The sequence below is a fragment of the Haliaeetus leucocephalus genome, unplaced genomic scaffold, assembly GCF_000737465.1.
Source record: "Haliaeetus leucocephalus isolate CR32 unplaced genomic scaffold, Haliaeetus_leucocephalus-4.0 Scaffold276, whole genome shotgun sequence".
Taxonomy (NCBI): Eukaryota; Metazoa; Chordata; class Aves; order Accipitriformes; family Accipitridae; genus Haliaeetus; species Haliaeetus leucocephalus.
The window spans coordinates 15,513-30,022 of NW_010972712.1; the positions used below are offsets into that span (position 1 = coordinate 15,513).

The 14,510-nt window shown below is 40.7% G+C and overlaps 1 protein-coding gene across 1 annotated transcript; it reads right to left on the minus strand.

Annotated features, from left to right (window-relative positions):
• Window positions 1-340: 340 nt before the first annotated feature.
• On the minus strand, window positions 341-13,405 carry SPARCL1 (SPARC-like 1 (hevin)). Its single transcript, XM_010569845.1, has 11 exons — window positions 13,352-13,405; window positions 13,169-13,222; window positions 13,088-13,094; window positions 9,245-10,404; window positions 8,023-8,092; window positions 7,251-7,369; window positions 6,548-6,668; window positions 5,617-5,753; window positions 2,779-2,927; window positions 1,781-1,929; window positions 341-369 (listed from the first exon to the last, which is right to left on the minus strand). The coding sequence occupies exons 1-11, from the start codon at window positions 13,403-13,405 to the stop codon at window positions 341-343; spliced, it is 2,049 nt and encodes a 682-aa protein (XP_010568147.1).
• Between the last annotated feature and the right edge of the window lie 1,105 nt (window positions 13,406-14,510).

Here is a 14,510-nt window from a genome sequence, read left to right on the forward strand (position 1 = left end):
GTCCTATTTCAAGGTAACTTTCTTCAGCATATGGTAAAATCCACTTCCTATAATTCTACTGAAGAGTTTTGTGAACAGCTAAGTCATCAGTTTAGTACTATTTATTGGTTCAGAGAGATCGGGGGTACATGTGGGAGAAAACACTGGTGGTTTGGCTCTGTACCACTTGAAGTAGTTAAATTTTTCTGCTGTTAATGAATGTAGAACTTCTCTGTACTTGTGTTATTTGACCTTATGCCACCTTTATCTTGAAAGCTATGAAGCTGTTAATTACAGAAATAAACAGGATTCACATATTTCACCACTTCTAGTGCAGCACTAGGATTCTGTTCAGCCAGACTCAGAACAGGAGGTTTTCATTTATGTCTTCTGCAACAAAGAAGAAAATGTTATTAATGTTTGATGCCAAAGAGACATTTTTATGCTGTACCACTATCAAGAAAGTGATACACTAAAGTTTCAGAGGGCTTATGTAGGGGAACACTATCCATAACAAAAAACAAGTATGGTTGCTGCTATCATATTCAGGAGCTGCTCATTTAGTCCCTTCTTGATAGGTGTGTCTAGTGTTAGGTCTCCTTGATCTGTTTGTGAGCCAAGAATCCCTTCCACCCCCCACTTCATAAATGACTGACCCTAAACCCCTCTTTGGATGAACAATTATTGGCAGGAGTACATGTGTATTATGATAACTCCTTGCAACTTACTTCCACATATGGTTTGTGACTGGTAAATTGTCATCAGAAGAGCTGGAAAAATTCTGGGCAGAGTGAAGGCTCTGCATATCTGACCTCTGACCAGAATCAGCCTCCACTTAAAATTAGGGAGTTGCTAGTAGGATTTTGAACACATTTTTTAGTCCACATGTTTAGCCAAATGCCTTCTGTCATGTAACTGTTCTAGGATTAACCTGTGCTACTGCTACCCTTGCTTAATGACTGGCAGTATTGTTCAGCTATTACTCAGAGCTAGATCAGAAGAAGGTAGATTGGAAAAGAATGCATTAGGTTAAATGTAGTCATGTAAATCTCAAATTGCTGTCATGACAGCTTCTGTTCAGCGGCTGCCTAATTCTAGAGACATCACCAGCATGGTAGTACCTAGCATTTCGCTTTCCTAGAGATGTCTTACTATGGTTTGAGCTGCACCAAACATATGCCTAACCCATTTAGGATTTGGAAACTGTCCCTGCCTAAGCCTCCTGATGCATGCAGTCTGCTGGGCACCATCTGAGCACGTGTTGCATCTGGCAGGTTAGCTAATAGATGGTTTGGCCTGCAACTACACTGCGATGACAACATTTGTGTTGTATATAGTAATCTAGAGGTGAGCATAGTTACTTAATCAGTGAGAGATCTTGGTTGTTTTCCCTACTTAGCTTGAGATCTTTAAATGCATTTTCAATCAATATGCTTTGACCACTGATTTAATAGTACAAGCTTGCTTTGCCTTTCTTTTCGTACTGAAGGATAAAATAGACTTTTTTGAGAGAGAGACATGCAGAGCATAGGGTCAGACACCACACAGGAATGATTTGATATTTACTACAAACTACGTCCCAAATTTTTCCTCATGGAAAACATGACTTTTTCCTATCTTTATAAAACAATTCATGAACCTTGCACCTTTTGCAGTCTTCTTGTTACTGTTCCATTTGCCTCTGTGCACAGTAGCCATGAGCTTCTGGCTACAATTTCTCTCCCGTATGTTGTGGTCTGAGAACATGCCTAGTCTTGACAGGAACGCTTTGTCCTGTACATCTGCCTGTTTTTAGGTTTACCTTCCTTAATCCCGAAGCAGTGGCACCATTCCTTCAAAGCAATGAGTTTGTCTTGGTCTCCATCGCACTCTTGGAAGAAACGGGTTATGCAGTGTTCCATGGGAACAAGGGAGGCTCTCAACGGTGCAAGCTCTGAGTGTGTTAATAATCTGAAAGAAAGAGCAGTATTTCATTAGTATGTATTTCATTAATAAATCATCAGGATCATCAAAGATGATCTAAGCTGCTAGAAGTTGACAATGATGGCTTTGACAGAGATGCCCCGGTGGATTCTGTTGTGCTCCTTCTGTAGTGAACGTCCCAGGTTGTGACAATGATGTGTAATATCTGATAAACTAAAATGTTTTAACTGCTGTTTGTTCACTAACTTTTTTCTAGAACAAGTATTACTGTGACTTGTTCACAACTCATCAGTTGTGGAGTTTTGCCATTAATCTTCAGGAAACCAAGCTTGCAAAGGTGCTTAGCTCTGTTCTAACACATTGTGATCAGCATGAGCTATTGAGGGCCTGCAGCCTTGAAACATGGATCCCACCACTGAGTGTCATGACCAAAAGCCTGAAATCCGAGTCGTTCTCAGAAGCTGGGGGCTTCCTCTGAACTGTGACACTGGTGCTGTCCTTACCATATTTGCTTCGTGAAGTGAGAGACTTCCGTTGTATTAGTTGAAAACTATGGGTACCTCACTAGTGAATTATTGCTGACAGGCCTCTGCCCTTTGTACTTAGCCTGTAGCTCTTAGCTTCATTAATAACAGGATTTCATGAGCCTTGTTTTCTTCCAGGATCAGGGCATTAGTATCTATTAAGACACTGTATAGCTTAAGGTGTGATACATGATGATTATGAAAGACAAGAGGTTCTGACCTAAGACATGGCTCTAGCAGAACAATGAGAGAAGTTTTGTGTTAGAGGGGGATACTGGCTGCTATCAGCTGAGGGACTGGTCCTGTATGTAGAGAATCCTTTGACTGAACCTGCAAAGATTTTTTTTTTTACCTGTCAACAGGGTGCTGATCAAGCTGATAAAACTGCCAGTGCACAGGGTACACATACATGTGATAATTTTTCTCAAAGTCATGCAGGAGCAGCTCAACTGCGTGGTCACCAGCCATGAGGCGCTTGTCATTCTGGTAGATTTTTTTGACCTGAACACAACAGAGAAATTGATATTTTTTTTTTGTTTATGGATGAAGATCTGTCCTGAAGAGAACTATCCAGCAAGGAGGTGGTTTGGAGAAATGAAAATTGATAAAATACCATGGGAAATGGGTTTTAGTGTTTGTGACTATGCACAGCATGAAAAGCTTGCCTCAAGTAGTCCAGATGATTTTTGTTGTTCTCCATGTCAACTTTGGTAGTAACTAGAAAGGAAGTGAAATTCCTGTGACCTAATTGTCAGACGTAGCTAAGCAGGGCAGTAGCCTCAGGTTGATAGGAGATAAAACCAATTTTGTCACGTTTGTTGATCTTTTCTCCCAAGGGAAGCAAGTCAGCTTTTGGTGTGAAATAAGCCATCTCAGAAGTCATCTAATTCATATACTTAGTATGAGATGTTCCGGGTAGGTCAATGTCCCTCTTGGTAACTGTGTAAGTAGTCTTTGGTGTTGCTCAAGCATGTTTGCTATAAACCTGCTGTGACCTAGTGCGTGCACCTCCTACTCCTGAGTTAAAGCAGCCCAGGTCTTGGTTTAACTTAAACTATTTTCTAACAGTTATGGCTTTTTAGGCAGTTATGACATCTCTATCTTCAAAAACAAACTACTGTCACCAATTCACTTGACATAAATCCTTCTCTAAAAAAAAAAAGGCCCAATGTTAATAGATGCTTACTCTGCTTTAAGCCAATGTGGTGTGATGCTGGAGGTCTAACTGGATGGTAGAAAGCAGGTCTTTTAAAACTGAGCATCAGACTTGTGTAATTTTATAGCCCTTGAATACCGTGGTGTAGATGGACAGTGTATGTGACTGCATTAAAAAGTGCAAACAATACCCTTAACTGTTGAGTGCATTTTCAGGTACTTTAGTATTGATGGCCAAGTACAAGGTGTGTCTCAAGAACAGAAGAGGAGCTGCTTTTGGTCGGTCCAAGGCAGGGATCCCCTGCCCCCATGAGGGTCCCCTAAACTCTCTGTTGTAATTCTGTCTCAAATCCTGCTGCATGACTGCCCAGTTGCTCAACCTTGTGAGGTCCTTGAGCAGTTTTCTGGATGGTGAGTCCAAGCCTTTCTTCCTCTGCTGGCAACACACAGGTATTCAGACTTTCTCACCTACCTTCATCTTCCAGGTCACTTAACGAAACCTGAATGGCACAAGTCTTTTCAACTCATTGGACTTCACAGGTGAACTCTTGGCTGGCTGTTCTCTCTTATTCTGTCTTTTAATAAGTTACCTATATCCAGACCTTCAATCTTATGACTGCTTAGTTTCCTCAAGTCCTTTGGAAAATGGCATTGACTGCATGAACTGGGTCATCCTTATCTATGTATTAGTTGACCTTTCCAAGAGGTTTGTCACAAAGCACTTCCCTGAACAGAAGCCATTTCATGTTGTTAACTCTTTCAGTCTCTTACATCTCAAACATTCTGGTGGGGCAAGTTCTGCCTAACTACGATCTCTACATAACAAACCCTGCCTAGTAAGGAATCACAGGTGAAAAGCAGCTGATCAGCAACAGGATGGGGAGGGCATGCTGGAGGGTGCACAGTTCCCTGTTCTGATATGCTGAACAGGGCAATTCACCATGCTGTTTTGATATGATGTTCTGATATGCTGAGCAGGACAGGTCACCATGCATGGCAAAAGATCATGTCTGCAGGGAAGGGGAAGTTACTCCCCAAACAACCCCCAAGCCCACTGACCCATTTCCCAAAGGCTCACAAACTGATCAGGACACCTAATTAGCTTAATGAGTTTGAGTGCCCACCCATAGGAGGGGCAAGGATAATAAAAGGACACAAACTGAAACCCCAGGTGTGTAAGCCCACCAGAACTGGACCCCTCAGCTGACTGTACCAACACTGGACCCAGGACCGGTGAAATCTTTCTCTTCCTTTTTTTCCTCCTGTCTTGTTCTCTCTTTCTTTTTCCTTTTCCATAATCCCTATACCTCATCCCTTTAGACACAAACTGTTGACCAAGTCTGGGACTAGGAGTGGATTCAGCCACCCCTAGGCTCCTCTCTGAGGGGGAGTCTGGAAAGCAAGGGGGTCTGCTCTGAACCTTGTGACTCGATGGGAGGGGTCTCCTTATTGTCTTCCATGAATTGATGTACATGGTTACCACGGGTTACAGGGTTCACTGAGGTAGTTCCGTGCCAATTCCTGTTGTGAGAAACCACACCACCTACTGTTATGCCGCCCAAATTCAGTTTGCTTCTGTCATGAATAAAATGTTTAACTGATGATCGACTGGTGTCATTTCACCTTAAGTTAGCCCGAGGGAATTCTGAATTCAGCAGGGCTCCCTGGTCTGTCTAGTCTGGGTTGTGACACATGTCTTCTCAAGTGAATGATGTTTATCTAGGTGTGCACTAATTCTGACTTTTGTGCCTCTTGTCTTTAGACACTGACTTCAGGTTAATACACTTGGCTCGCATTTGCTTGGACAAAAGAAACATTCATAGCAGAAATGTGTCTCAGCTTATATGTGTGTGAGGGGATGTGTAAATGTATTTTGCAACTTGTGAATCTAATTGAGTCTAAATTGCCTTAACCAGAAAGTGAATGCTCATAGGAAATGGGAGAACTCATAAAAGGTGAATCACTTTTTTTTTGACATGGTTAGTCCAGCTTTAACAATGTAACTGCATGATCTTATGTGAAAGGGGTTGCTGACCTTACTCCTTTGCTTTTCAGTTAGAAATCCAGAAGTATCCAGATCACGTTCATAATATTGCATGAGGATGTTTTTGAGCCAGTCTCGCATCCGGAGGGGGAACTGATCCACTTCATAATCAGTACAGTAGGGGATGTCTGTGCCAAACAGGAAAGCTTTTGTTAATAAGTGATCTGTTAAGTCCCCATTTGAGCATTTCTGAGCCAAGTTAGATTTGATTCTCACTAGCAAACTTCCAGTTAAACTTAAAATCGATGGAGCTGCTCATACATAAAATTGGGAATGCGACTAATGTGTTGAATTATGAATATACAATTCTTTGGTGCACACTTTTAACCAGTTGTACAAGCCACAACCTTTATATATCTGTGCAGCTTCTGAGCAGAGTTGTGCAGTGAAACTTACCAGTCAGTTGCATGAAAGCAGAGTTCTTAACAGCAAAGGAATATCGTGGCTGGGAATGCACTTTCCTCCCAGAGTACGCAGCAATTGAAGAGCTTAGAAATCAATTCTGGCTTTTAGATCCTGACTTCTGCATTTGGCATCTAAGTAGTTTTTTGGGGGGTTTTTTTGGACTTGACACTTTCATTTATTAACTGGCTGTAAATGCTGGTTTTCTGGTCAAGGTATTAAAAAACATCTTCAGATGCTATAGCAATGGGAGTGTGTAAGTGCAGGAGGAAGACAGAGTTGACGACAAATTGGTGTAAGCACAGGAGGGATGTCTTTAGGATTCAGATGTTTAATATCCTCAATTAAAGAAAAAGTGACTTTTTAGACATGTTGAGGGTTTGAAGATGTTAATTAGCAGATAATTGATGGAGAAGGGGGAGAGCACAGGAAGAAAGTAGATAACTTAGGGCTAGCTGGGTGGTTAAGGTTACTGGCTCTTTATACCTAGGTGAATTCTTCATAGAAAATCAAGCCTTACATTTGCAGGAGCCCATATAGTCTAGGTGCAGCTGGCGTCCCATTTTTGTCCCTTCAAGTTGACATTTGGTGCCAAAGAGTTGACATGTGCCATCATAAGTCTTATTATCTGTACCACAAACCTAGAGGAGGAATGAAAAACAAAACCACCACTACTGTGTTGAGAAAAAATTCTGGTCACTCATCTAGGCATTACAATAATAAAAGTATCATTAACATGTGGTGTAGCAGTTGTGAATACCCACAGGGAATACATATGATTAGAAGTATTAAAAATTCTAGTTGTTATATGCCTATGTAAGGATTAGTTGTCTGTACTTACCCAGTTTTGAGACACTTGTATTTATTTTTGTGTGGCAGTAATATAGTTTCTGAGATGGTACAGGATTATTATACTAGATATGTACTAGTATTCAATATATGCTCTAAAACATCAAATGGATAAATAGAACTTTTAGTGACATGGAAGAGCTATGATCCCTGAGAGACTAAGTGAAGCAAATCACTTTAGGTACTATGTATCTACATGTTTTCATACTATTCTCAAGCTATAGTCAGTGAGTTTGGCTACTTTATACTTCTACAATTACCCACTTGCATGCTTTTTAGGGTAGAATTATTCTAAATAATAGCAGGGGAATGTGTTAACTTGTAAACATTTTTATTGGCTTTCCCCCATGCTGGGCACTGAATAAAATACTTACATGCTCATAGTCTTTGGTAGAAGGGCAAGCAGCAGGATCTTGGCAAATACAGCTGGGTTTCCCCTGTTTGTCCACATGGCAGACTTTACCTCTTTTGCAGTGGAAGTTCCTACATGGGTCTAGCAATCATAGCAAGAAGGAGGGACTGTTAAAGGGGATGGGACAAGCCAAGTGTTTCTGTCAGGTACTATTCACAGTCAAAGCAAAATACAGCCCAATATTCACCAGGAAGTCAAGTGCTTTTTCCAAGTTTGTTAAAATGCAACTGGATTTTGTATTGAATAAAGCAAACCAAACTTTAAATGAGGGGTTTTGTGAGACTTCTAGCAGTCCCAGGTTTGAGTTGGATGGGGAAATAAATTTCTGAGAAAAAGCTGTTTCTTCTGTAAGGACTGATATTCACTTCCAGCTTCCTTTGGTGAAATATATCCCATCTGGCCTTGATGAATCCAGCACTGGTACTTGTCCCACTCCTAGTGAATTCAAGCTACTATTTTGAAGCTGAATGGGTTCAATGCAAGGTAATTCCCATTCCTGTATAACTGACATGAATTTGTGCACTGTCTACACATGTTTTTCACAAACAAATGAGTAAATCCAAGGGTGTATGGAAAGGATTCTCTGCAAACATAACTGCAATGCAGGATTATGCACAAGCACAGTTCAGTCATGTGAAATCATGTGCTGCCAAAGGCAGAAAAGAAATGCAGACCAGCAGATTCCCCAGCTGCAGAGAGTTAGCAGTTACATGATGGCGTTGCTTGTGGCTTACCCAGGAGAGTCTTCTCGCTCCTGTTGCTTGCACTTTCCATCTTGCCATAGGAACTGCCTGTAGTCTTAATCTGTACAGTCACGGAGACATAAGCAGAAGTTGTAGTAAATCTAGAATAATAAATGTAGTAATAAAAGAAAAAAAATACTTGGACAAAATTTTTTCAGGTACAAATATAGAGCTGACTGAGGCACAGTTTGCTTGGCTTTCAGCAGAAAGAGGTTGCTATGCAAAATACATGAGAAGTACATAAAGCCTCTGGTAGCATTAAGGCACTCAGTTATTTGGGGAAAATAAAAAAGTAGGAGGTGGAGAGAGTGAAACAGGAGCTCAGTAAGACCTGAGCATCTGGAGGTTCTGCAGTATTTGATATATAGCAGCATGGTGCTTTGAGGTTGGCAGAATTGGTGCTTCAAGTCTTAGTTTGTACCAGGGCCCTCCAGGTGAGTGAGCATGAACTGCCTCTCAGTGGTGCCTGGGAGCAGCAGCACCGTGAGCTGCCAGGCCAGACATGTGAAGCAGGAGGAGAAGGGAAGGATACATCTTCAGTTCTGACCCTTCTTTGTTGCTGTGGGGAGGTGCCTGCCCTCTTTCAAATGGATGCGTCCCATCTTTTTTTTAATATTGCAGATCCATATTTAGCAGCCATGGGAAAACTCCCTCCTTTCTTTTGAAGAACACCCCTGATAGTCCACTGCTTATCTAATGGCTGACCAGGGTATGGGACACTCTCCTTTGAAGGGACAAGACCCACATCCTTCATCTTGTGTGAAAGTGCCCTAGCCACCAGGATGGTAATTATTCTGAGGACTCTAGCCCTGCCTTTCCAAGCTGTTCACTTTTGTATGGTAGTGTTTAAAAATCTTTGGGAGAGAGGAGCGAACAGGCTTTCCTAGTCAGCTTGAGACTGGGTTCCAGGTTTTGTGTCTGTGTGTCCATATTTATTTGTATGTTTCATTACACAGCTCATCAGGGCTGGAGCTCTTACATGAGTTGTGCTCACTTCCTTTCTAGTACAATTCATCTAAATGTGACATGTGAAGTGACACAGCATGAACCAGATGAATAGTGAATAAGAGGGGAGATGAGACTTCTGCATATTAATAAATTATTAGACCTCATTTTCTCCAAAATGTCCATTCAGTCATCAGGAATTTAAATTTGAGACTGGTCCCCTCCCCCCTTTTTCTAGTATTCCAACTTTATTTTAAAGAGGATTTACCTTATCTTCACTTTCCATTGAATTCATGCTCTGAACAGAGCTACTCGTTTCCAGTTGTTGCTCGCTGCCAGAATTAGGTGGCTCATGAACATAATAATCTTGTTCAGAGTGAGTAAGGCCTTTAATCTTGACATCTTGGTAATCTTCAGTGTCTCTACGAACTGCAGTGTCGTCTTCAGTGGTTCTTTCTTCTTCATGCTCAGTACTGGTGCTCTCCTGGTCATTACTCTGGATTCTCTCTTCTTCCTCATAGGCTGCTTCTTTCCAGGTATTGCTGAGATCTTCCTCGCCTCCAACATCACCACTGTCGTGACCATCATCATCCACATTACTGTCCTCCATATCTTGTCTTTTCACCACTGTGTCATGATCACTTTGATATTGAATATTGTCTTTCCTCTCTTGTCTTTGCTGTTTATCGTCCTGATCTTCATTATGGTTTTTTTGAGAGAGGGGGATTTCTTCTTTATAGGCCTTCTTCTGGCTGTTCTCCTTCTCTTCTTCCTCTAGGCCAGATTTCTCACCATGTCTCTTGGTTATCCGGATTGCTTGACTAGAATCTCTCAGGATTTCATCGGATTGCATATGGTTTTCATTTTGCTGTCTTTTGTATTGGTTACCTTGATTTTTCTGGCGGCCTTTGTGCTTCGTATCTCTGTAATCAGTTTCTTCACCCCATTCCTCATCCTCTTCTTCCAGACCTCCTTCTTCATCACTTTCACTGTTTTTTTCAGATAGGCCAACTGTATTTTTATTATATTTCCACATGTTATGCTCACGATCAAGACTGAGAGCATCCACGGGATTTTCTGCATTGCCCAGAACATGTCGATTGGCTGTATTACTGTGTTTCTCATGCTTCCTGAACTGGTAATGCTCGGAGCTGGACTGTTCTCTGCCACTGCTTCCAGAGTCACTGTCCTGGTTACCAGAAGCCAAACCTGGTTTATTGTGCAGCGCAAGGAAATTGATGCTTTTTAGGGTATTTTTCACTTGATGCTCGCTACCAGTTCTTCCTTGTTTTCTAGTGGTCTGGGGCTCAGCCCTGTGCTCAGCTTCTGGTACTGATACCTCTGGGTTTAGGTTTTTGTGACTGGGCAGCAAATCACCCTTGTCTACATACCCTGTGTTCTCTTCCTCTGGGGCTTCAGGATGAATATCTTCAGTCTTAAAAAAAGAAAAAATTAACAAGTAGATTAATAAATCTTAGAATTTATTTGAAGTCAATGTTATTTTTGCCTTGTATTGCAAAACATGACACTGACTGTTTTTTTGTAAATGCTCCTCTTAAGGTAGTCTAGAACACGAAATTCACAGCTGATGTCATTTCTATTTCTCAGCAAATTTGTTTCTGTTCCTTCTTTTATTGCTGGAGTTTCTGAAGAAGCCTGTGTTTAAGATCTCAGAGGGGATAGATGCATACGGGTGTCTTGTGAAATCTCAAAATGCTTAATTAATAATTTAGCGTCATAACTTCAGGCACTTGTAGGCTGCAGTAATTATCACTTACCTCAGAGAAGAGGGATGTGATACTCAACTTCCTACACAGATAAATGAGAGGCCTGGGAAAAGAGGGGCAGGGGAGAGAGAGCACCTTTCACAAGGTGTCGTCGTAGTAATTCCTGAGGAGCGCACTGCATCTTAACTATTTCACAATCAACGCATTCATCTACTTTGAGTCTGATACATCACTGCTTCCTTCAGGAACTATTGTATTTGGTGGCAACTACTGTATCATAAGCTCACTAGCAGGAGTCATAGGTATTTGCTGAGTGGCTTTTTTTTTTGTTTTTTTTGCATGCTGTCAAGCCAATAGCAAAAGAGTAACTTCAGTGGAAAAGGTTCAAATGCTTGGGGAGAAAGCAGGTACTAAAATGACTGTTAGCTCTTGCTGCAGCAATTGTCTTTCTGCTGCTGTTAGCATCACAGCAGCTGCTGCGTGAGTACAGGCACTTCCAATAGCAGCAACATCTGATGTATTTCTGAACAACACCTATGGATGTTCAGTGTTGCTTATTGCTTATTACAATATAGCACCTGATGCTGATTTTCCTTAAAGCTTTTGCGGGGTTTATTTGTGAAGATGAGACCTCAGTGCCCAAGTTGCTGCGATAGCATTTCCTTTAGTGTGGGCAGAGTCATGACTACTTGGAAACAAACACTCCACTAACAAATACTGATACAAATTTAAATGGTAGGATTAGAAATATTAATTTGGCTCTTGGCAGATCAGCTATATCGTATTTCCTAATGTCAGGTGGTATCTGAGTGTTCTACAAGTTTGTCTTTTGCCTAGTGTATTTGCTGATGCAGGAGAAGTACTAGGCAATATATGCGCTATGTCATTTCCAACTCTAACTTTTTCAGGGAAAGACTGTATGTTTGCTCAAATCTAACAAAATTCAGTGAAAAGCTTTTCCAGATTAAATGCACACTTCCTGAAGACCTTATAAAAAGTGATCTATGTATTACCAAGCATCTCAAGCTGATTTTAAAACATTTGAAAAGTTTCAAGAGCAGGGTTTTTTTTACATGTGTTTTGGGGCACCGCTGTGTACAACATATTATATGTCTTTAAGCAAAAAGCAGTCATCTTTGAAGGGCTTCCAGTTCTATAGAGTTAGAAAATGTAAGACCAAACAGTCATTAAGATTGTCTATTATGAGTGCCTGTATTTGAAGCAGTAGTTTGAGAAAGATGTGGCTCATGTCTTGATAGGAAGCCTTGTTACGTGCCACAACTTCAATGCAGAGACGTGCCTGGATGTGGCTTTCAGCTGCTGCTTTTTGTTATACCTTTGTCCCCAAGATAAAATATACTTAGAACTCGGTTGCTCGTGAAGATACTTGGGTCTCTTAATATGATGGCAAATTTTGGTCAATGTAGCTGTAATTAGCTACTGTTAGGGGACAACTGGACTTTAATAGATGTTGCATATTCACTTGGAACTGGTGATTTGTCAGGTATTACAATGTTTTGTGTTCATGCAAGTGTCTTCTGTGTGAGTCGTTTCTGGGAGACAGCTGTAGGCTGCAGACTAGTGTTTATACCATAATTTGTTCTGCTGGATACTTCATTAAGAAAAGTTAATTTTTTTGGTTTTCATAATGCAGAGCACCATTGGGGTTGAAATGAAATGGATGTGGAAAGCTGTGCAGAGTGGGATATAATTCATAATTAAAAAAAAAAGGTTAGCATAAGAGTTGGGATTTTGCATTTTTTACTGCAGAGCATGCTCTGAATTTAGTTTTTCCCAAAACATCCATTGGCTTGGAGCCAAGGTCCATTGTATCTGAACCACAAATGCTCACCCGAATGGTGCAATAGAAAGGAATTTTAATTGGGTCAACCATGAACACAAAACTGTGAGCTCTGTCATTAGCATGCATATATGGCATAGGGCTGGTGAACTCATCTGTCTCATTACCATCAGGGCTGTATATCTGGCTTGTCAGCCACACTGTACTTTGCAAGATGAGCTGTATCTAATACTGTATTTGTGAATAATGAAACATATGATGGCTGAAATTTTAACATGTTTGAGACTGCATATGATCACTTGGTGTGATAAATTGAGGTTTGCATCCTTTTTTACTGGAGCAGCGATAACCACAGATTTGGCTGTCAGTGGAGCTTATTGTTTGTATGAATATGGATGTAATGATTATATGGATTCATTTGAGGTAGTTTTTTTCAAATAAGTGAAACTTCTGTTGTGAGCTTTAGATTTTGTCCTGTTCTTTTTCTATCTATGTAATATGCAATGCATGAGATGCTTGGTACTAATTCTTGGGGTGAGAGGGCCTACTTTTTTTTAACCTAAATCAATTTGCCAACCACTACATATGTGCTAATGTGTTTTATATATTTGAGATTAATAATAATATAGGTTGCCTCTTAATGTTTAAAGAACAAGAAGAGTACCTTTTCTGGAGTTTTCTGTCCATGGGTTCCCAGTTTGTAGTTTAAGGGATGGGTCTAGAATAGACAAATATATTCAATATCTGCATGTAAATAAAAAATCTTGTATAGGTCAATGGGATAACACAGAGTATTCACAGAATGGGAAATTAAGTGCCCAGTAATAATAGCATGATGAGAACTTACTGGAATAGCAAAAGCTGATCCTACAAGACAAATGAAGAGAGCTACAGCCTTCATGCTTTTCAGACCTCGTAGAGGACAATAGTTAATGGTACAGTGGTAGGGTTTAGAGGCTTCCTTTCTGCAAGCAATATGAAAAGAAATAAAGTTAGAATTTATGTATAATGATCTAGAAATGACTGATGGAAGCAATGTAGTGGCTGCTGTAACTTGCTTAGTTTGAAGACCCACAAAATTTCCACGCAGTGTTCAGTTTTATGTCAACTCAGGTGTTAGACCAGCTTATCTAGAGGACACTTTGGTCTTAGTTCTTTTACAGGACTGCGTTCACGAAGCCTAGTGGTGTTACTGAAAGGCAGAGTTATGAATGTACATAGGTTCAGCCCTGTAAATCTTTATCCACTCTTCTGAGATACTTTGTGAAAAATGTCCCTTTTTATTTAGTTCTAAGACAGTGCCTATTTGTGTCATCTCTACAGCCAAGGTGACTCCTGGCTGCTCTCCTTTGTGGCTGTAGTAGGAAGAATTAAGTGGTGAAGTTCTGCTCAGCAGGTCTCAAAGCCCAGAAATGCTGTCCGGGCTGCTTGACAGACAGGTGCAGTCCTGCTTTGGAAGCAACAAACCCAACTCTGCTGTGCAGTAGTGTGCAAGATGAATGGCTGGAAGAACACGCAATGCACTAGGAACTTCTTCAGTCTATGCTAGTACCCTCATGTGAGTGAAAGACAGGCAACTCATTTTTACCTCGGATGTCACCAACAAATTTTCTCGCTTTTGCAGCACACATGAACTGAAAGTTTCTATGGCTGTAGTGGTATCACTGGTAAAAGCAAAAATAAACAAGTCATATTGTTTCTGTTTCTGTTTCCCTTTCTTTTTTTTTTTTTTACTGTATTGCTTTCTTATTCTTTTCAATTTCCTCCTGTTCTTTTTTCTGTGTTTGTATGGAATCAGTAGGATTTTCACTCTGCTTGTGTTTCTGCTGTCATTCCACTGGCTATTCTTCCTTGGAAGTTGTCTTCTTGGTCTTCAGCCCCCCTTGACCTTTAAAATATTTTCACTTTCCACCTAACACATGCCCGTTTTCACTGCTTCTCCCCTTACTAATGAAACACCTATCATCTTGCTTTAGTTGAAGAACATTTTGTCTTTTGCTGGTTGA